Source organism: Manis pentadactyla, chromosome 8 (genome assembly GCF_030020395.1).
Source record: "Manis pentadactyla isolate mManPen7 chromosome 8, mManPen7.hap1, whole genome shotgun sequence".
Lineage (NCBI taxonomy): Eukaryota > Metazoa > Chordata > Mammalia > Pholidota > Manidae > Manis > Manis pentadactyla.
The window spans coordinates 100,966,528-100,989,418 of NC_080026.1; the positions used below are offsets into that span (position 1 = coordinate 100,966,528).

Consider the following 22,891-nt stretch of genomic DNA (forward strand, 5'->3'; position numbering starts at 1 on the left):
TCCAGCCACATGACTGCTTTGGTGAGCCCATAGCTGGGTGGCTCCAGGTCTTACCTTCTCCCCGCTGGTGTCTGTGCCTCCACTGGTCAGGCCTCATACACTCTCTCTCTCCAGACTGCCTTCTCTCAGAGGAGGGGCTGAGAGGGGAGAGTCCCCTCCCCTGCTCTGCTCTGCACTCCAGCTCATGGAAATGAGAAACACATTGGCTTCATTATCCCCGGACTGAATGAGCAGGGTTGTCATGACAACAGCCATCTCAGGCCCATGAGGGGGCAGGGAAGGGGCTGGTGAGGCCAAGGCAAGTAGAGACCGGGCAGCGGGTGAGCAGGCACACCAGGCGGGCAAGCCACAGGAAGAATCGCCACTTGTGCCACCTGCCCTCGCACTTGGCCCCTGGCTTCAGATCACCATCCTTGGGCAGAGAAAAGCAGGCCTCATCCTTTACTGACTGGCCCCTCGCCCACCTGTCCTACCACCTGCCCATCTGGCCTCTTCCTGGAGGGGCGCTGAGAGTGAAGGTGGGCCCATGCCTCACACCATCCTGGAGGTCACAAGTGAAGGAGAGAGAGGAGGTGGGGGGCAGGAGAAGGCAGTGGGCCTGCTCCCCAGCAGAGACCAGCCCTGGGTCTCTGCTGGCCTCCTGAGTGGCATGCACAGAAGAAATGCCTGAGGTACCAGGCTGGCACACCCTGGCACTCCTGTGTGACCAGGTTCATCCTGATGACCCTGTCCTCGAGCATAACCTTCTGAAAAGAGGTTGGGTCTCCAAATATCCCACAGGACGACTGGGGTGATGGTGGCTGTGGGAATGCCAGCAGGAAGTCCTGGCCCAGCACAGCCTGTGTCTGCGGAGGTGCCTGGCCCCCTGCCTGAGCTGGGCTGTCCCCACAGGCCTGACCCTGCCCAGAGCCAGACTCCCTGATACCTTAATGGGTGCTTCTCTCCCCTGGGCCTGGGCACCCCTACCCTGTGGTCTGTCACTCCAGGGCTTGAGTCCAAGGGAGGCTAGCTGCACCTCCTTACTCCTCAGGGCTCCCTGGTGGTGTGGGAGCCCAAGCTGGCCCTCTTTAGTGATTCCACACAAACAATACCACCACCACCACCCCCGAGCGAGCAGACAGCCTCAGCTGGTCCCTCCATGTGATCCAGAGACATGGGGCAGCTGCCAAGGACCCTTGCTTGGAGTACTGAATGCCCACATGGGACTTTTCTTTCAGACAATGCCAGTCAGAGAAACCCCACCCTGACCCCCACTCCAGTTTTACCCTTGACCCTAACCCTAACCCCAGACCCAGCCTCCACCCCAGGCTCCCAGCCCAGCTCACATAGGCAGTTTCCAGATACTCACACTGCCCCACTCCTGTTCAAGCTCTTCCATCCACCCTCACGGCTCCATGTCTCAAGTCCGGCCTCACCCTGCTACCTGGTTTAGATGAAGAGACCTAGGCTGAGAGGGCATGCGATTTGTCCAAGGGCACAGGGAGTCAGGGCAGCATGGCCTAGGATGGCATGTCCCTTTCCTAGAAACCCAAGTCTTCCGTTCCCCACTGAGGTGGGCTGAGGGCCCATGTGACCCCAGATCAAGAGCAAGACACAGGTAGTGAGCAGCCAAGCTCAGCACATGTGGTCGGAGTACCTATGGCAGTGTTGTGGCCTTGTCCTCCTGTCAAAAGGTTGGTGACAAGGGGAAGGCGGCGCAGGCAGGAGAAAGCCCAGTCCCTCCTCGGGACAGTAGAAACCCAGGGGTTCTCAGCAGCCACCCAGATGCAGCCAAATCCCAGGGCTCAGTTCTAAATGCAGATCCCCTGGCCCTGTGTTGGTGTGTTGGCAGCTTCCCAAACCATGAACATCACTTGCCTTAGTACCTTCAGGGCCATGGCCAGCCTGCCCAGGGTCTTGGGCCCTGTGCCTTAAGCCTCCCTGCAAAAACCCCCTCCCTGTGCTTCTGGCTCCAAGGTCATGACCCCTTGCTGACCCACCCTGGGCCTTGTCCTGCAGAGGGTTAACCTCAGGTTGACCCTGGGTCTTTGTGCCCACGCCTTCCTCATTCCCCCTCATCCATCCTCCATCAACCCCAAAGCCCACAGTCCCCACGGCATTCGTCCCCTGTGTGTCCCAGCTGCCTGCCAGCCACTACTGCGGCCACCGCCCAGAGCCTCCCGTCGGCCGAGGGTGGCTGCTGGGCAAGGCTGTCATTTTCCCAGCCAGGGATTATAGGTTTGGGGCCGAGGGAGCCTGAGCTGGAGGAGGAGGAGCCAGGACTCTGGCCCTGGTGCCAGCACTAAGACACCGCACAGGAGGGGTGGCCTAGTGTGGAGTGCTCTCTGGGCCAGGATGGGGATTCCTGTAACCCGATGTCATCCCAGCTCTGAGTGTGTATGTGTGTACCTGTGTATGCGTGCATGCATGTGTGTGTACATGTGTATATGCAGGATACACGTGTGTGTAGGCTCAAGAGGGTCAAGAACTCTCTCATGCTCATTTAAGTTTCCTAATAATCATGCAGGCAAGGCCAACGCATTTTCCAGACAGAAGAGACAAAACTGCCCTTGACTGCTCCCCAGTTTGGCAGCCTCCTTGCCTGCCCTTGCCCATCCTCCCACACATGGGTTGGGGGCATCAGGAGAACTGTCTGGGCTATTACAGACCCCCGAGAGGGCCCAAGTCCTGGACCCCACGGTCTGGTGGTATCTGTTGCAGCCACCATTCCAGCTGGGGAAGGCTCTACGGGGCAAGTCTGGGGAAGAGAGCAGGCATCCCTTTTCTGTTCTGCCATCACAGTGTTCCCCCCAGAGCTAGGACTGGAGGCCACAGTGGGAACCAGACCTGGAGTATAGCGACACTGGTTCTGGGTGTGCAGAAGCTGGAAACATTTCCCAGTGGTTCGCAGCTAGGGGAACTGGGATGGGGTTAAACACCAATGAGGTGATCCCAACCAGACCCAAACCTGGGCCCCCCATTGTCCCTTCTGGGGGAAATGGAGTGAGTGTCTGTGTGCCAGGGACAGAGCCCAAGGACCTCCAGTGGGGTCTGAGGATTTGAGGAAACGTGGAATGGTTCTCAGCACAGGGTCTGCCTGTGTTGAGATCTGGGATCGCTGAGCCTTGCCCCTGAGGGTTCACATGCCAATCAAATGAGACAAACTCGAAACACTGAGCATAGTACAAGCAAAACAGTACTTGTCCAGCAGATGTTTGCCGGTGTCCTCCTCCTCAGTTCTGTAGGAGCTAACTGGCCCTGCTCCCCAGTGTCTGATCTGTGAGGACCAGTGTGAGGGCCAGCAGTATGGTGAGACCCTCAGGGAGGTAGGTACCTGTGCCTCAGGGGGCTTCCCTGGGGCCAGGTCTTGAAGAGCCAGCCTTTCTGATGAGCAGGGTGGGTCCCCACAAGGCTGGTGACCACTCCCAGGGCTGAACTGGCCAGACTGCTGGCCACCAGAGAGACCTCAGAAGAGCCAGCCCATGGGTGTCCAGGTCACCTGGGCCTATTTTAGGAGCAGAAGCATGAGGGATCCCAGGCTGGGAGAGGCTGCCTGTTCTTGAGAATTCATGGTGTGTCTATCTGTCACAAGCACCTTGATAGAGGAGATTTGTGGATGAGATCTGCAATTCTGTTTTCTCTGAGGCTTATAAATCAGCTGCACACACACCCTAAGTGCAACTCGGCCTGAGGAGCACATATGCACATACTCACACACGCATGTGGAAATTCAGTTCAGGTCCTGCTGACGTTCTCCCAGGGTGTGAGAAAGCTCTCCAGGGAGCTGAGCCTAGGAAGGGAAAAACCTAGGCTCCCAGCTGCTGCCAGGCAATACAGGATCTCAGAATCATAGAGAATCAAGGACTCAGGGCTGGGAGGCAGGATGACCCAGTGGTCAGAGAAACAGTGCATCATAGTGTGAGCTCAGGAGCCTGCCTGGCTGGATCCATACCTTGCATCCACACCAGTGGCTTCCTAGCTGTGTGCCCCTGGCCTTGTTGCTTTTGCAGAGCCCTGTGCCTTGGTTTCCACATCCGTGAAATGGAGCTAATTATGGCATGTACTTTATAGGATGGATGAGAGAATAAAATAAGTTAATATGTGAAGAATACTTATAACAGTGCAGTCACATAGTAAGAGCTCAGGAAATGTGTCTGTCATCACTCTCATTATTAGTTAAGAGTATACCTGAATTTTGGTGTCAGACCTGGGCTTGAATCCCAGCTCTGCCTCTTGCCAGCTGTGTGAACCTGGACATGCATTTGAGCCCCCAGTTCCTCATCATAAAATGGACTGTTACTACCTACTTCATAAGGCTGTTCTGGGCTTAAGGGAGATAAAGCTTATAATGGATGCAATATCAGGCCTCAGGAAACATCAGCCAATGCTACTTGTGCCTGGAGGTGGAGTGTGGGGACTGGGGCCCCTGGTTCAGAGCCTTCGGGTGGCTCTGCTCTGCAGCCTGTCTTCCTGGGGAGTGTTTAGATGCTGGGGAAGGCTCTAGAAGGAAAGCCTAGGAGAGAATCTGGGGATCTCTGTCTCCCTTTTGCCACCAGGGGAGGGAACTGCTAGCCAGAGCGACTCTCCTCTCCCTGCCCAGCACTCCTTCACGCCTCTTCTGAGAACAGGCTCAGAGACCGGCAGGTGCAACTCACAGCTCTGCCACTCACTTACTGGGTGGTCCTGGGCAGGTCACCTGACCCTCATTCCCTCCAGCAAGGAATAATTGCGCCTGCTTCACCAGGCAACTAGAGAGCAAGACAAATGGAGCATACATGTGGAGCGCTTAGCACAGCCCTGGCGGATGGTAAGTGCACTGCAAATGTGATCGCCTGCCTCCTCTCCTCATTCTCCCATCACCCGATACTCCCTCCCACACCTGAGGCATGGATGGCTTCTTCCCAGGTGGGATATTTCCTCTGGGAAGATGGGCTCTAAAATCCACGGGGTGCCTCTGGAACCATGTGACCAAGCCTGGATGGAGGAGGTGAGTGCAGAAGTTCACACCTGCTGTCTTCTGACACAGATCCCCTGTGTGCCAGCCACACTAGGCTAGAGCATGCTAGACATGAGGCCACCCACCCCAGAGCCGTTACTGCTCCACAGGGGTCCTCCAGGGCTGTCAAACGCAGGCTTGTTTCTAGGCTGTTTCTGGCATTTTTACCTGCTCAGCCATAAGGCCCTAGAAAGCAGTGATCTGGGGATGAATAGCTGCTTGCACAAACACAGGGGTGACAGATGGGGACTGGTGCCCACATCTTTGGAGAGCCGACTTTTTTGCAACTCTTCCAGCTAACTGCCCCTTGAACAGAATGGCGAGGCCTTGGCGGTAGATAATTGCTGGGAACATCCCAGACCAAGCCTTGGTCTCCTGGCAGAACTTTGTGGGCTGGACTTCTCTGTTGCCAGAGAAACCAGTGTGTTCCCTGGAAAGGAAACCACAGACTGTTAAGACACCCCCTTCCCTCCCCTCCCCAAAAATGAGTTCCCTCCAAAACTGATTCCCTTGAAACTGTCAAGTCCGCAGCATCCTACCTCCTCCCTGAACCTGCTGAAACTATAGAAAATGAAATCTGCCCCTGACCTTGTGCTTTTCACCTCTTTTTTAAACATTCCACTGTAGCACAAGGACATGTTTTGTTTTTTCTTATTTATCTTCCTCCCATGCCAGCTGGGGCTCTGAGTCCTTCTCTCCTCTTGTTGACTGGAGCCAGCAGGGGAAGGACTTCCACATTTTTATTTTTTCATTCAGCTGTCAGCAAAAATAAAACAAGCAGGTTTATATTTGGAAAGCAGAGGGTCTCAGCCACCAGAACACTATGTCCAGAGTAGGTCACAGCCTTTGTGTCCCCTCACTAGGCAAGGGCTTGGAACATGATCCACAGATTTGCAGAGAGAGAGCAGGGTTTTTGCAGCAGGCCTGTCTATACTCACACTGACTTTTAAATGCCACCAGAGGATCATGGGGAAAATTTAAGTGGCTGACTGCACTGAGCCTGCAAAGAGATGGTTCTAGAAAAAAATCCCCTGGAATGACCCTGGAGCAGTCAGGTGTGTGCAGGGTCTGGAAGGCCCACATTCTCCTTCCCATCCATCTTTTGACTCCCGTGCAGGGAGGCAGGGAGCTTTCACCTCATTTCACAGATATCTGAGTCACCTGAGCATCAGAGGGTTTGAGATTGTCTAAGGAGTAGATCTTGGGGTGACAGCCAGGCCCCTGAAATCCCAAAGGTCATTTTGTTAGGAGACATAACAGGAAAGAGAGGAGAGAAATGTGGCCAGTGTTCACTTGCAGATCCCTGGATGCTCTGAGGGATACAGTTGAGAAGGAAAAGGACATAAAGACACCTTGATCCAAATCCCAGACATGGCCCTCCCTCCATCTTGGGCCTGGGTCTCCCCATCCGAACAACTGCCTTGGACCGGAATCCTCTGGAGGCCCCTCCCAGGTCTGCCCCACTGTCAGTGTTCGCAGGGCCACTTTGTTTTGGTGATCTGAGCAGTTAATTTTTCACCTAGAAGTGACTCTCTGTTCCGTAAGTAATTTTAAACAAATCTGTTCCCATCACTGCACTTCCGTGGGGGGAAGAACAAACCCCGGCTGGGTTTTCCACCGTCCTCAGCAGACGAGGGTTTGCAGGCAGCATTCGCTCTGGGCTGTGTGCTTTTAGAGCTCTGGGCAGTGGGGGCCAGGCTCTGTCTGAAAGAACACCCTGGAGGAGGGGCACAGCAGCCCCACCGCAGGTCAAGCAAAAGGGTCCCAGGGAGCCATCTTGAGGGGGTCTCGAGTTCTTCTCAGCTCCATTCTAGATTTTCAACAGATCCTTCTTGGTGATTCCTGAAACCCTCTGTCAGATCTTGCTATTAGCATGAGACTCTAAGAGTGTAGAGTAAACTAATGAATTACAGCATGATTACACAGCACATAATTAACTTTGTAATTAATATGCAACTGCCACTTAAGCTAAAACACTGCTTATAGAGACGTACGGCAATAGTAAATCACAGGTCAGAAATAGCACTTTGGAATTTTCAAAAGAATGAGTGTAAGCAGGGAATCACTTAAGGCAGCAAGGCGAGTTAATTAAAAAGCAGATGAATTGTGAGCGTCCTGCTTCATTCCAATACCTTATCCCTTAAGAAAGAACCTGATGCCACCTGCCAAGCTGAATAGCCAGACTGGGTCAAAAGGGCACTGGGCATGTGGTTTTATTTCCAAAATAAGACAGGCCTTCCTGCCTTATCCCAGCCTACCCCAACCTCTTGGCCCTGTGCCCAATGAACTGCCCTTGCTGGGGCCAAACCCTCTGGCCCTCGGGGCCTGGCTCTGCCACACCTCCAGAAAGCTTGTGGGGGATGCCTCCAGCCCAGCCCTGGGCCTTCCTTAGTCTAGTGCCCATGGTGGGCACCACCAGCAGGTGAATTGGTATGGCTTGTCTGCCTTCACCTGGATCCTAGGGTTCTGGAACTCGGGGATGTCATCTTACTTGCTTTGTTTAATCTTTTGTTCCCGCCAACCTCCTACCAGAGCAGGAAAGCTAGAACATGTAGTAAAGAATCATCTCGCCAGCCCTCATTTCACCAAGGCCAGGCAGTCAAGGGACTGAGTGCTATGTCCACGTGGTGACGTGTGCCCAGTCCTTGCAGGAACCCCTCCTCTGCACCCTGTTCTAGCTCTGCGTCAGTCTGGGTGGGCCTTTGAAGTGAGTCAAACCCAGGTTCTAATACCAGCAAACCCACTCCCCTGCTGTATGACCTTAGGTAGTTAATATCCTCTCTGGGCCTCAGTTTCCTCATCTGTAAATTCTGAGCAATGATGCCCACCTCCTTGGGTCAGTGTGAGAAAGGACCCCTCGTGTCCATGTGTCCAATCCTGAGCTGGGCACAACCTGCAGAGGTGGCACAGAGTGGTGCCCGGCAGGTGGCTGTACTAAGAGGTGTCTTCCAGGACGGCCCAGGGCCAGCCATCTGCAAAGGAGCTTTCCCAATCCCCAGCCCCAGGACGGTATGGAGGTAGCCTGGTATAGGAGATGGATACTGGGCTTTGAAGTCCAACAGGTATAGGTTCAGCTCCCAGCTTCTCCACTTTCTGATTTTGGGTGCCAGGTTCCCCTGTCGTCTCAGTTTTAGTTTTCCCAACTGTAGATGGTGCAGATAACCCTACATGTAGCTATATTGTTATAAAGATAATCCATATAAAACACCTAAAGTGTTGCCTGACACACTGTAGACAAAGATCCCTGCATTGTTCTCATTAGTATTTACACTTATGACCAGAGATTTCCTATTGGCTGCCATCCCACAGCCTGGCAGAGGAGAGCTTTGGCTGCCTGACCCCCTTGGCCTGTGCCTCCACTTCGGAGTTCTCGGCAGGGGTGGGGTGGGGGACGGGTCATCCCCCCCAGAAAACCCAGTCTCTGCCTCAGGCAGCTCATGTGACCTTCCAGCTCTGGACCTTGCCCTTCCAGGAAGTGGCCTGGGGCTCTCCTGTTGGGGCCAGCCTTGCAGGGGTGGGGAGCCCAAGGGCCCTCAAACAGACTCCTGCCAGTTGGGTGCATCTAGGTGGCTTCATGAAGCTGGCCATGATGTGGATTCAGAATCCAGAGCCCCAACCCCCGGGGTGTTTTAGTTCTCGGCGGAGGTGCCATGTGGCTTCTCTTCCCGCAGACACTTGGGTTTCCACCTGACGAGCACCGTCCCCAAGCCTGCCTGTCTTTCCTCTGCGTTTGCTCTCCCTACTGGCCAGCCTCTCCACCCTTCAGCCACTCCCCTTAGGTCGGAATTTCTCAAAAGCCAGTTCTGGGGAAAACTAGTTCTATGGGATTTTAAAATGTGTTTAGTGGAAAAAGCGTTTTGCGATCCAATAACTTTGGAGAAAGCCAGATTCTTTAAAGCCCTTCATGCTGTAGTCATCTCTAGAGGAGGGTAGGATGTGCAGCTTTCCCCCAGCTGGCCTGACCAGAGAATTCTCTGTTCAGGGAGGATCTTATGGAGCTGTTTCCGAGGAAAAAACTCGCAGCAGCTTTGTCTGGGATGTCCCAGCCACTGCCCTCCTTTTGCCCAGAATAGACAGTGTTTCCTCTCTGATCTCCCTACCGCCACCCAATCCTATCCCTCCTTCCTTCGGAAATGTTCCATGACTGGCCTTTGCTGATAGGACAAATCCCTCCAGCTCCTCAACCTGGCATTCTGGCCATGGGCACCTGGCCACCTGGCCCCTGCCTCAGCCACCCAGGTCCTCAGAGGCCCAGGCCTGAGCCTAGGGGGCCATTCCAAGAAGCCCCTGTGTGAGGGCAGGTAGAGCCAGCAGCACCTCACCCCCACCCCTCCATCCAAAGCATGGTCCCTTGCATTGTTTCATAAATTGCGCTTCTGTCAAAGATGTTGTTGCAGGGTTAAAAAATAAGTTAAAAAAAAAGATTTTTGAAGAAAATCTTGAAGATCTTTCAGGCGATGGCATTGATCTCCCCCTCCCAGCAAGCACTGGCTTCTCTTTGGGTGGATCTCCCCCGGTCTGTGATGGAGGCGATAAGGCCCACCTGGGTCCATGTGGCACTGGATCTCATGTGCCTGAGCCGTGCTAAGTGCTTCCTATTCTCTAATTCACTTAACATACATGGTGGCCTATGAAGTAGCTATTATTTCTTGGGTTTGACAGATGGGGGGCCTGAGGCATGCAGAGGGCAGTATTTTACCCCAGGTCATAGAAGCTAACAAATGGTAGAGCCAGAATTCGAACCCAGGCAGTCTGGTGACCTTACCAATAAACTATACTGCCTGTGTAAGATGATACGAGGGCGGAGTAAGGCGATGACACCAGACCTTTGTAAACTATGGAGGGCCTCGCACAGAGCGTCAAGTCATCATGCAGCTGTGGATCACCTGATGTGAACTTTTATCTCTCAGCAGACATTCCAGAAGCATGCCGTCAGGTGCCTGTGGGATGCCCAGCTTGCCCCTAGAGGGCTCCACGGATGGGCCCTGGCTCCCAGCCTGGGGCAGGAGTAGCCCACCCCAAGTAGCCCTGCGTGACTGAATAGAAATCACCCAACCATTCTGAGCCTCAGTTTTCTTGTCTGCAAAATGGGATAATACTTCTCCACAAGCTGCTCTGATAGAAGTTTGCTTAAAATATGCCTAACTTGCCTGAGTGGTCCATATATGGACTGTCAGCTTGAGAAGAGCCTGATTTGATTCCCAGTTTAGAGAAAAGAGCACAAATTTAGAAATTAGGGAATCTGCATACTGATCTCTGCCCATGCATTGATTGGCTGGTAACTAAGACTATACCCTCCCATCTCTTGGCCTCTGTCCACTCTCCTTTCAAAGATAGGGCTGCCCAGAAGTTTTCTTCTCATGTCTCGGTAACAGATTGTAAAGAATGGCTGGGCAGAGGGTGTGGAGAGGATTGACTAGGCGTGTCTGGACTCTGTGAGAAGAGTGTGGTAACTGATTAGCCATGTCTGCCATGGGTATAGGAATCAGGAGGTGCCGCACACTACAGCCAAGCCATCCCTGTTGCCAGGTGGCCCCTAAGGGCTTATCTAGTTCTGTCTAGTTCTCCCTTGGACAGGCCTCTGTCTAGAGATCCTGCAGAATGCCAAGTAGGCGGATTTGGAGACTTGAGGAGCTACAGTAGGAAGGCAGTGGAAAACATCTTTTTGTCTCTAGAGCCAGAGCTATAAGAACATCTGCAGGGTATTCACAGCTTTCTAGAAGACATCAGCTGGTGGGCAGGGGGCCCTGGCTTCACCTCCAGTTTCATACCACCCCATATCCTCTCAGGGCCCTCAGATAATTGTTCCCACCTTCCCTCTTCCACACTTGATGGTATCTGAGCTTTTGAAATTAAGGCAAGAGCCTTGAGACAAAGCCAGGTCAAGACCACTGCGTGAGTACTGCTGTCCTGAGGTAGGCTTGTGGCCCAGGCCCAGCACTGGGCATTAGGCAGGACTGTTGCTCCCCATCATTACACTGTCCCCAGAGCAATGACAGTCTGCTTCCTCCCATGCAGGGCAGTCAGGACCAGGGAAGGACGTGTCCAATTGAGGACCTCCTGCTATGTTCTCATGGAGAACACAATGCAACAAAACATGGGCTTTGTAATCAGACCAGGGTTCAAGTCCTAGCACTGCCACTTCTCAGTGGTGTGACCTTGACCCAAGTCATTGGACCTGTCTGAGCCTCAGTTTCTTCATCTGTAGTATGGTAATAGTAAATGGAACACCACAGTAGAAATCTGACACTTAAGGTGAGGTAACATAAGTAGAGAACCTAGACTCTGGCACATACAGGTCTACCAGTTGTTTTTCTTTCCAGGCTGACAAAACAAAAAGCAGGGGGAGCATAGCCTTGGGGATGAGAGGAAACCCAGTGACCTGTCCAAGGCTGAATCCAGCCCTCCTTCTCCTTTTGAGTAGGGAAGATGTCAGAGAAAGTTCACTGGGAGGTCATAGGTTTGGCGTGTGGCCAGGGGATGGCAGGAGGGTCTGGGCTCAAGGGCATGGTCTGGGCCTGCTGGGGATCACATGCCAGGAGGAATGAGCACATCCAAGTGCATCTGGGGTGCCCAGCACCATGTGGGTTGTGGCAGCGGGCTGGCCCCTGTGTCAGGGCAGCACTGACACGTGCTCCCAAGTCTGCTTCCCTCTGGGTTAACGTTTGGGTCTCAAACAGGTTGTCAGGTGTAGCTGTGTGGCACCAGCCCTCAGAAAGGCCCCCTGAAACACCAAGGGTACTTTGTGTTATCCCATTAGCCACCAGTGACAGTGAGTGTTCCTGTAGCCGAGGGTGGGTGGCTGGGAGATGGAGTCATGGAGAGAAGTGGGTCCGCTCTTCCAGGAGCCTTCGGCACCAAAACGAAGCATTGGGACTCTGTGGCTGGAGGCTGGAGCCTTGTCAAGCCTTGGCATAGGGGCCCTCCCTGAGTTGAGGAAGGAGGAACTGGGTTTGGAAGAGCCGTTGTCCAAATCACAATTTCCCTTTTCAGAATGCTGTCCCCAGAGTGACTTCACTTAGTCAGCTCCTCAGCCCGGTGGGGCAGGGAGGGGTGCAGTTTCCTGTGCACAAGGCTGAGGGAGATAAGTGGCCTCCTACAACCTCACAGCCAGGAAGGTCTGGCTCTCCGGGCCCACCCCTACCCAGGGCCTCACCCTGTGCAAGGCCCCAGGCTGGCCCAAGGGCCTGCTCCAGCTGCCTGGCCAAGAATGGGAAGCAGCTGGTCCTTGTCAGCTGCCTGGCGCTGCCTCTTCCCTCCCTCTTCTCTCCCCTTCTCATCTCCTGTCCCTCTGCCCTTCTTCCCTGGCTTCCCTGGGGCAGGGCACAAAGGCTACCAAGGATTGGTCTTGGAAGGGTCACCCACTGTGTGACCACAGGCAGTCCCTGCACTTCTCTGAGCTTCTGCTCCTTCACCTTTAAGATGAGGAAGACGTTGGACTCTTATCAGTGCTTCCATAACCTCAGTCACTTTCATCACATTTATACTATGTTTAAAATGTTCTTTAATCCACTTCGGTGTACCAGCACTCTCTAACCTTATCCTAAATAGCAATATCCATAAACTCACCAGTGATAATTGTTCTAGTCCAAATCCTTCACTATGAGGATAGAAGTTTGACCCATGGACCACCTAAAATCACCTTATTCCACCAGTGGTGTGTGCATCACTTTTGGGGAACCCCAGACTGGGTCATCAGGGTCTCTCCCAGTCCCAAGATCCTCTGATCAGGACTGGGTCTTTGGGTTTCCAGCTCTTGCCGCTCTGGGTTGCGTGTATACCTAACGATCGCCATCTATCCATCTGATGAGCATTGCCGAATGCCTGCTGGGTGCCAGGCCCAGGGCTGGGCTCTGGGAATCCATAACTGAAGACATCCCAGCTGCTGGGAGAGACAGATGCAAAGACACGCCACTAGTCTAGTACCACCAGGATGCGGGTGTGTGAAAAGGATGCCAGGGACATGGGAATAGAAGTGAGTGGCTCTGCTGGGGGAAACAACACAGGATGACAGTTGAACCAGGCCTTGATGGAATGAAAGGGGCCAGGCATTCTGGGCTGGAGACAGAGGCAAAGACATGGAGGTGTGATGTTCAGAGCACGGGCCAGGAAGCAGCGAGCGGCCCCATGCAGAGGACAGGGGATGTGGCTGGCAGGGCTAGGCGGCAGGGGCCAGGCCCAGGAGGAAAGATCTGGACTTACACTGTCAATGTGGGGTTGGCTGGTCGCTACCAAACTCAGAGCCCATGACATTTTCTGCCCTCTTGGAATCTGAGAGTGTTTCCCTGGACCCCCAGACTTTCCCAGCAGGCTGGGCAGTGGGCAGATCCCAAGCCCGCTGGCCCTGGCAATGTCTTGGAATGCAGCCTCTCCTCTGCAGTCTGTAGGTATAGGCTTCCCCATCCCTGCTGCCAGCAACACTCACCCTGGGGGATCTGAGCTGCAGATGTGCCTGGTGATTGAATCACTTCTGCACACCACTGCTCACACAGCTCCCCTGGGGACCCCACCACTTGCCTGTGCAAGCTGCCAGGAGATGCATGTGCTCACACACATCTGTGCCAGCAATCTAGTATGTGCATGTACCTGTGCTTAAATGTGCAAAGGAGACACATATGTATATAAGTGTGTACACCCGTGTGCAAATGCCTATGTATTATGTACCAGTTAACTCATATGAAAAAGTAAACATACTGATGTTAGTACAGCTGATGTTTCCCACCACCCTAGGGAGCTGCCTCCTGGCTCCAGGACTCCACATTTCTATGGGGCAGCTAAAAGCACCCTGCTCTGTTTCCAGGGAGGAGCCCACCAAGGATTAGGTGCTTCCCCCAACCTTTAGGACCAGGAGAGATGCTTCCAGGGAGCAAGCGGATGACCCAGGGTCCTACTTAGACCCAGCCAGATGGGTTCCAGTCCCACTTAGTTGTTGTCTCCCTCTGTGTCCTTCCTCTCTTTCAGCCCCAGCCTTCCATCCTGCCACATGAGTGCATGGGACCAGGTGGTCCCCAGATGCCCTTCCAGTCTTCAACATTCTATTCTCTGAGCAGTGCTGTGTGCATTAGAACAGCCAACTTTTCTCAAGTGTTATCTTCTGTGCTAGGTACTGCAAAGGGTAAACTCGGCTAGCACTCTGCTAGATGGTGAGAAGTGCAAGCATCGCCCTTCCAGAGCTCACCTGGATGTTGGGAAGACTGGGCCAACCCAGATATCACCAGCAGAAAACTTAGTCACAGTCAAGCCAAGCTGAGTATAAGATGTAAGCAAAAGTGTGTAGCTGAGCAAGGGACAGCATCTGTGGACCCGGGCTACCCTGGAACAGCGGCTCTCCCGGATTTTCTGGGGCTGCCTTGGATCAGGCTTGGCAGTTTTAAAGCAGAGCATTGTACACGTGTTGGAATGGTTTTCCAAACAACTGGAGCTTCTGACACAGAAATCCTAAGATGCTGTAGGGCTGCCAAGGCTGGCTAGCCTTCATTTTACAGATGGGAAAACTGAGGCCTGAAAGTGGCAGAGCAGGATCTCCTCCAGACCCCACAAACTGACCGGCTTTGCATCTCCTACAGGCTCATGGCTGCTCAGACCAGGAGACAGGGCCAGGGACCAGAGTGGGTGGGGGCTTGACTGCCTGAGCCCATTCCCCATTCCGAGGCAGACAGGTGGCAGGAAGGGCAGGGGCCATGGGCGCACCCCGGGGCCGGGCTGACAGTGGTCTCCAGTTGGGAGGGAGCCCAGCCATGGTGGACACTGGGGCTGCAGCCACGAGGATTTGTAGCAACTCGTTAAGGCTCAAGGAGCCCCGGCTCCAAGAAGAGAGTCTGCAGCCAAGCTGCAGCCAACACTCCCATGGTGGAGGGCGACCTCTGCTGGCCGTGCTGCACTCACCACTTCCCCACGCCAGGCTGGAATTCCCCACGCCCCCTTCCAGCATGCTGGGCCCAAGGTGCTGGGATGGCCTTGAAAACACGTGGATGGGTTTGGACAAGTTGCATGGAACTAAGGGGACATCTTTGTGGGCCCAGGCACAGGAAGTTCGGTGGGGACTTCCAGGAGGCTCTGACCTCTGGTCTTGGAGAAATGGAAAGAACAAACAGAATAACAGAAAGGTAGAAGGTTTGAATTTCAGACCAATACCTTCCTGGCTGTGTGACCCTGGGCAAGTCGCTTCACCTCTCTGAGCATGAAGGATTAATGATTAAGTAAATTAACAATGCACAGGGCCTGGCCTTCTGCCTGAACATAGCAGGTGCAGAACAAATGGAAGATGCCAGACTGTCCCCCAGTGAGTTACTCTCTCGTGCCTCCTTCAACCCACCCCTCCTTGCTCCATTCCCAGGACCCTTAGCCTTCCAGGCCTTGACCCTGCAAGGACTGGAGTACCATTCCTAGTGTTAATTACCCCAATTTTCCATTGATCTCAGCAGTTTTAAAATGTCATCTTAATCAGCCAAGCAATTTGTTCTTTTATAGATTAAGACACAACACGCAGTTGTGCTTATGATCTGTGATGTTTCTCCTGCTAGCTGCCACACACCCTTTGAGTCTCACAGACGTCCCAGGCCCAGCTGTTCATTTCTTGGTTCCTATAACATGGAGCCCTGACCTAGGAGAAAAGCCCCCTGGTATCTAGATCAGCCCAGACATGCTGTAAGACCTTGGACGAACCACTTATAGGCCTCAGGCTCCCCAAAATTAAGCCAGCTGGATTGTTAGGGTGATAGGAGACCTCACCTCACCTCTGGCAAATGATATTCTGAGAATCTTTTGAATTCAGAAGCCAACTCAGTCCAGCCACAGGCCCCCAGGCAGGATTGCCTGTGAGTTGACCTGGAGACTGACCCAAACTTGATGGTTCTGTTCCGCCTTTACTGTTTGCTTCCTAAAGTGAGACCTGTGGCACCCCCTGCTATGGCTCAACAGGGAAGAACAGCCTCTAGGTCCCAAGGGACTGCCTGGGTGGGTGTAGGCTCCTAGTGCCTGCTTGGGGTTTTCCTGAATGGACTGAGCATGCCCAGGTTCCAGAAACGATCTGTCAGTCATTCAACAAGCATTTATCAAGGCTTCACAAGGCCTCTGACCCTAGACAAAGCAACATCCATACCCATCCAGGGAATCTTTCCTCCTCAGAACCTTGTGAAGCCACCTGATACACATCCTCACCATCCTGCTCTACAAATGGGGAAACCAAGGCCTAGAAGCCAGAGAAAGTTGCTCAAAGTCCCTCTGCAGCCACTCAGATGCTTACTGCAGAGAAGGACCCTGAAGACAGAGCCCCAAAGCTCCACTTGGTGCCGGCTGCTAGCCCTCCGAGCCCATAGCTTCATCAGCAGCGCCCCCTGCTGGCCTTTTGTGCCACCACAGGCCCTTTGTCCTGGTTGGCTGCAGCCTGCGGACAGGGGAATTGAGGCCTGCAGAAGCCCTGGTGTTTCTTTGTACTTCCCTCCAGGCTCCTCCAGAGCTAACCCAGGCCTTTGTTTAATGGGTCCCTTTGGAAACTGCACTCTAATTGGGACCAGTGGTCACCCATACCCAGGGGGTGGGAGCTGGGCCTTCCCAGCCCACTGTGTGCCATGTAGTGCCTGGAAACCATCAGGGTCCTTCCACTCAGATGGCATCCAGCACTGGGAACTGAAGTGGCCTCAGCAAAGGTGGCTTTGGCTTGCTCCTGCTCTGGACCCTCCCATGTCCCTGCTTCCCCCACCAATCCTTGTCCCTGGGAACCCTCACCATGTGAGCGCTGGCTGAGGCTCTGTGCAGGTAAATTCAGGAGGAAGAACTCAGCCCCTGCTCAGGATACCTGCAGGTGTAGCGTGGGGAGTGACTCCCTGGCCACTTCTTCCCTGACTCACACCCACATGGCAGCAGCCTCCAGCAGGGACCCCTGGCTCTTCCCTGGTTACTGCACAGAAGTTTAGGTTGTAATGGGAAAGTGAGGACTCTGGAGCTGCTAGTACTATCCCCTCTGAGCCTCAGTTTCCTCATCTGTAAAGGGGGATATTATACTAGTGTCTGCCTATGCCCAGTACCTGGACCAGCACCTGACTTACAGGAGAAGCTCAACAAACAGTCCCCTAATACGCAACATGGAGTGCATATTGGCTTGGCCCAAGAGTTCCTTGAACATAAGAAAATTATTTCACTTTAATCTCTCCATGTCCCATAGAGCTAGCATAGGACCCACTCCAGTACAGATATTGGAAAGGATTTCCTAGGTGAGTTGGAAGTACACATGGATGGGCAAGGGTAGACTAAAGATGTTTAGATGGATGCGTGCATGGGTGGATAGATGGACAAATAGACTGACAGGTGTTTAGGTGGATAAATGACAGGTGGGAAAGTTGGATATCTGGGTGGATAAATGTGAGATAGAGTGAATGGAGAGAAGTTGGCAGGGTAAGAGTAGAAGAAATAAATGTAGGGCACTACCCCCATTTTTACCTTTTTTTTTTCTGGAGAGCTACAAGATGAAGTGAACCCAGAAAGCATTTAATCAAAAGTACAAATGCCCAAATGACCCAGAAACTCCACTTCTAAGAGCATGTTCTCTAGATTAATTTGCACATGGGTGGTGTGACCAATATAAAAGGTGATCCTGCAACACTTTGCAATAATAAAATTTGGAGATGGCTTTAGGCTGTATCATTCAGGCTGAAGTGTGAGCCCCCCAAGCAGGAGGGTCTTGTCTAGGGCCTCAGACCTTAGAGCAGCACTTGGCCAGAGTAGTTGTTCAGATGTGAGTTGGATAAATGATTCATCAGTACCTTGGAATTCTGTGCAACCATTAAAAAATGAAAAGGGTCTTTATGTCTTGATATGGAATGAACTTTGAGATATTATTAAGAGAAAAAAAGCAAGGTCCAGATAATGTGTATAGAATGCAGTCATTTTTATATTCTTTTAAAAGGAGTATCAGGAGAGAGTACAAATAGATATTTGCTTCCCTAAAATGAGACCCTCAGGAGACTGATGACCCTCTCAGGAAGGGTGTGTTAGGGCTGGGGACAGGGCCAGGATACCCTTGTGGACTCTTCTTTTTGAACCACATAGATAAGTTGCCTTTTCAAGCACAAATGGAAGAGCAAGTTTTGCCCTAAGGAGCTGTGTTGTAAAGAGCTCCTTGGAAGGAACAGGGATTTCTTCCCAAGGCTGGGGCCAGGCATGCTGCTGGTTCCCTCGCCCAGGGTGCTCGGGCTGGGCCGGAGAGCCAGGACATGGACACACACAGGCAGACACAGTCCAAGGTCCCACTAGCCACGGGGACTTGGCCGATCTCAGACCTCAGTTTCTTCATCTGTAAAATAGAGATAATTCTAGTCCTACAGAGTGTGCATGAAGAGTAAAGGAGAGAATGCAGGTGCCCAGCATACGGAAAGTGCCTAGTAAATGGGACCTTTGGTGACATGGCTGAAGATGAGGGACCTTTTGGGGGTGGGGGTGGGACTGGGGGTTGGGGACAGCATCACAGGTTAGCAAAGGCCAGGGGCCAGAGGCCTCTGTTCAGCACCTTCTGCAGACACCCAGACACCCATGTGTCTGCAGCCTGAAGTGCCCACTGGGTTATGGAAAGGAAAGCTCAGCCACCAATAGGCAGACTTTTACTCTGGCCCAAAGGCCTGGCTCCCTGAGTGTGTGGACTAGAGCTGAGCGCCGTCCCCTCTCTCCATCTGTCTCTCCAGCTCTGCCGTCACGGCTTCCCTAGAGAGGCCTGGGCACTCCAGGGGTTTCCTGGAGCTGAGGGAGGTACCTCCACTTAGTTTCACCACCTGGAAGGAAGTCTCACTCGTGTTAGTTCAGCAAGAATGAGCCTGGGGGTCACGATGTCCATGTCCCCTGACCGCCCAGCCATGAAGTGGCGGTGAGAACCCTGGTTCCTGGTCTGGACTCACACCGGCTCCTCTCTCTGAGTCTTAGTTTCCTTACCTGGTTAGAAAAGGAAAGTTGCAACTTTCCTTACCTGGTTAAGGAAAGTAAGGGGACTGGTGCTAATTCCTGCCCTTCTTTCCCAGAAAGGCAAAGATGGGAGAATGGAGTTGTGGTTTATAAAGTGTGAAGAATTCTAAGGCATGGGGGATTTGGGGAGCATGTGGCACCTATGACAGGATCGCTGTACTCACATCACACATCACTGCATGCAGATCCCACCCACACGTGTGCATGCACATGCACACAGCCACTGTGAGTGGGCGAAGCCCTGAACCAGGAATCTGAAAATGGGGTTGCCATCCTCACCACCACCACCTGACACACACGTGTGCAGAAATCCACGTACCTGAGTGTGCAGTTCCACATCCTGTGGGAGACATGCCTGTGCAGTACTCACATCAGCCATCCACAGGGAACACCCAGCAGTACCTGCTGCCTTCAGCCCGGGTGGGGCTCCCCGAGGGCTGCATGTGCTGAAGGGCTGGGCAGCTGTGGCCACAGTTCCTCCCTCCAGCACAGAGCCACCTGAGGCAGAGGCCACCATGGCTTGCAAAGAGCCCTGGAACCTGCTGGCAGCCACCAGGGCCAGAGGGTGGCTGTGAGGCCGGCAGTGACACCCACTCCCCTCTGTCTTCACAGGCTGGACGACGTTCATGGCTCTCGGGTAGAACCCAGCGAAACGGCCAGAATGAATTCTATGGACAGGCACATCCAACAGACCAATGACCGACTGCAGTGCATCAAGCAGGTGGGTGTGTGGCCCGGCCTCCCTCCTCCCCTGGCACAGCCAGGCACAGCTGGCGAGCACAGAGCAGGCAGGCAGACAGAGCTGCAGATATGCTGACCACCTGGGGCAGCCAGGCACCCAGAGCTCTAGGGGGCAGTGGTAGGCAAGGGCCAATCGCCCAGGGCTCCCTGAGCACCCATTTAATCAGAACATTGCTGGCATGGACCAGCCTAACACTGGAATCAAATACCTGGTTCAAATGCTGGTTTTGCCCTATTCCTTCCCTTATCAGCTGTGTGACTGGGCAGTGGTGTGCCCTCTCTGGGCTCTGCTGTGTGCTCTGAGCTGTTGTGAGGATGCAGTGAAGGGTTTAATTTTCTCAGACCTAAGCTCAGCACCCCTCTGCTCCAGTGGTTCTCTGTAAACAGGAAAAGTCCTGGGAAATTAGGTCATCTTGCAGAAAAGGAAATTGAGGAACAGAGAGGTGTCGGGAGTTGCCTGAAGTCACACAGCCCAGCCCCACCAGTGCTGGGATGATCTTATCCCTGAAGGTAGTAAATTCCCAATGCTCACATAAAGCTCAAGAGCCGATTCACCTGTCGGTATCCTGTCTGGATTGTTCAGAGGTGGGGAGGCCCCCAACCAGTGGTGGCCCCAGTGATGCATTCATCCTCTGGGCTCAGTCCCCTTGCAGCCCAGCATGGCCGCCTCCATGCACAGACTCTAAAGTTGTCATTTCGCTCCAGGAAGGAGCAGATCTGGCAGAAAGGATGCAGGCTTTGACATGAAACAGACCTGGGCCCAAATCCTCACTCCTCCGTGTATTCCCTGTGATCTCAGGCCTGTCCCGATGTTTCTGTAGCCTCAGTTTCCCCACCTGTCTAGGGGGACCAGTAAGTGCATCCTGTTAGGATGCTGTGAGGATATTGTGGGTGAAGCATGTAGCCCAGGCCTGACATTCGCAGGTGATCAGCTACTGCTGGTGGGGGCTGTTATCCACTGTTATCCTCAGTGGCTCAGCAGCAGGGAGGAGAGTGCTGGGGTGAGACCCTGGCTTAAGTAGGCTTAGCAGGAAGCTCAGGTAACCAGGGGAGGCCAGTGGCCTCAAGACTCTGGCGGGGCAGGGCTCACAGCCCCACCCCAACACAGCCTGCCCTCCCTAAACACCAGGGCTCAGTGGGGCTGAGGCTAGGCCGCAGGAATGAGGATGTGTGTCCTCTCATAGTGTCAAGGAGAGCTATCTCGGAAGCCTGTGCAGGGTCTGCGGAGAGGAAATTGAAGACGACTTGTTACAGATTGAACTCAGCCTGAACAGCTCTCCCAAATGCCAATTACGCCTCTGCTCACGGTCACAGAATAGAAACCAGACGATGCACTCCCTCCTCCCCTGCCTTCCCTCCTCCTTCTGGGGGCTCTGCAGGGCTCTATCCCAGCTCTGCCTTTGACCCAGTTTCTGCTGCCTATGAGGAATCAGCTGTCCGTGGCCTCCACCCTTCCACAATACAGTCATGCCCCCTGTGCATGAGCCCCTCTGTGCCAGGCACAAGCTCCTCCTGAGACCTGCTCACAGTTTGACTCTTCTCCCCACTTCTGGCTCTGCATTCCCAGGAACCAGGGTGCCCTTTATTCCCTTGGGCCTTACAGGGGTCCCACATGGGCAGATGCCCACCCAAGAGCAGCCATCTCAAAGCATGGCGCTCGGGGCTCACATTTCCCAGTCAACGAACCTGAGTCCCCATTCTGCCACTCACTAGCTACCTGACCTTGATCGAGTTGCCACTGCACCTCGCTTGGCCTGTAGAAAGGGCAACATAATCACACCCAGCCGTGAGTGCTGGGGTGGCTGGAAGGCCAGGGATTGCCTTAGCTGCCCTCCCCCAACCTGTCCCACATGCACACGTGCCTGCACACACACACGCACACACGTGCACACATCTCTGCTCTTGGGCCAGAGTAGCACATGTGTGAGGGTGCCCTCTGGCATCCTCACCTAGCAGTACCTCCTGCCTTCAGCCCAGATGGGGTTCCAGATGCCCCCTGGGCCATCCAGAGGTCCCTGCATCCTCTACACGCCCCCACCCCTGCCACACACACACATCCAGTCAAATACAGCTCAGGGCTGACATCTGTCTGCTCTACTCCACAGCTGCCCCAGAGGGTGGCCATGGCTGGCTAAAGACTGTTGATTCTCAGACGTCCCATATCCTCATGAGAAGAGAAAGGCGAGCAGGGCTGCATGCTCTGAGGATGACGGAGGTGCTGGCTGTGCCCACCTCTGCCTGGAGGGACTTGGCGCCCATTAGGGGCCTCATAGTCTCAGGTTCCTGGCCCTGCCTCACTGCTACAGCGCAGAAGTAGAAGTGAGATGAGCAGGTCGGACCTGAGCCAAACCCTGTCTTCCCTCCAAAACCCTGTTCTTGCCATTGCTGGCACGCACTATCCCCCAAGCACCTCTGTGCGCCTCCCTCCAGTCCTGCAGCTCAGCTGCCTTTCCACCTTTTCAGCCTCTGGTACTAGGAAAACCAGTGCCCTCTCCTCAACGTGCCCCACTCAGAGGTCACAGGCATGTGCAAAGCCATGCACATCTGGGTTTTATGTGCAAAGTTAATTCCTACACAGCAGCTTTCCCAAACCCCAGGTGCCCCTCTGAACAAATGCACCCCCCACCTCTGACCCCCACCACTGCGTGGGCCCCCAGCTACCTCACCCACCTTGTTCTTTCTCCCTTGAGCCACAGGCCCTGTGGGGTGTATATCAGATCTCCTACCAGACTGAGCTCCTTGGGGGCAGAGGATGTGCTGTGTCCACCTCTAAGTCAACAAGTCTAGCATAGAGCCCAGTCCGGGGGGGGCCAAGTATGTTGCAGGGGGCCAAGGGAGGGGTGGACTGATATATGGATAGCTAGGAGAATGAATGGATGAGTGGGTGGATTGACATGTGGATGGGCAGCCAGGTGGGTGAATGGTGGGAGAATATAGATAATGGGTGGATCAATGGACAAATGAATGGATGAGTGGGTGGTTGGATAAATTCTGGATTGGATGTATATGGAGTAGGTAGATGAGTGGATGATGAGTGATGGATAAAGTAGTGAATGGATGAATGGGTGGGTGGGCAAGTAGATGAGTGGTGGATGAATTGATTCATTTTTAGATGGATTGATGGGTGGATGGATAGACAGATCATTTGATACACAGATTGATAAGAAGATGCATTCATCACTTGGTCTGGGTAGCCGATCCCTGATCCAGGGCATTGTGTCCCCT

General features: G+C 53.6%; 1 protein-coding gene across 6 annotated transcripts in view; it reads left to right on the plus strand.

Moving 5' to 3' along the window:
• ZMIZ1 (zinc finger MIZ-type containing 1) overlaps nucleotides 1-22,891 on the plus strand; it is a 224,350-nt gene that overhangs the window by 98,775 nt on the left and 102,684 nt on the right. For all 6 annotated transcript variants that reach the window (XM_036928780.2, XM_036928785.2, XM_036928784.2 and 3 more), the window contains one exon: nucleotides 19,538-19,646. In XM_036928780.2, the coding sequence (XP_036784675.1) occupies nucleotides 19,587-19,646 (60 nt within the window). In that variant the 5' untranslated portion in view covers nucleotides 19,538-19,586. The remainder of the gene's footprint in view (nucleotides 1-19,537; nucleotides 19,647-22,891) is intronic.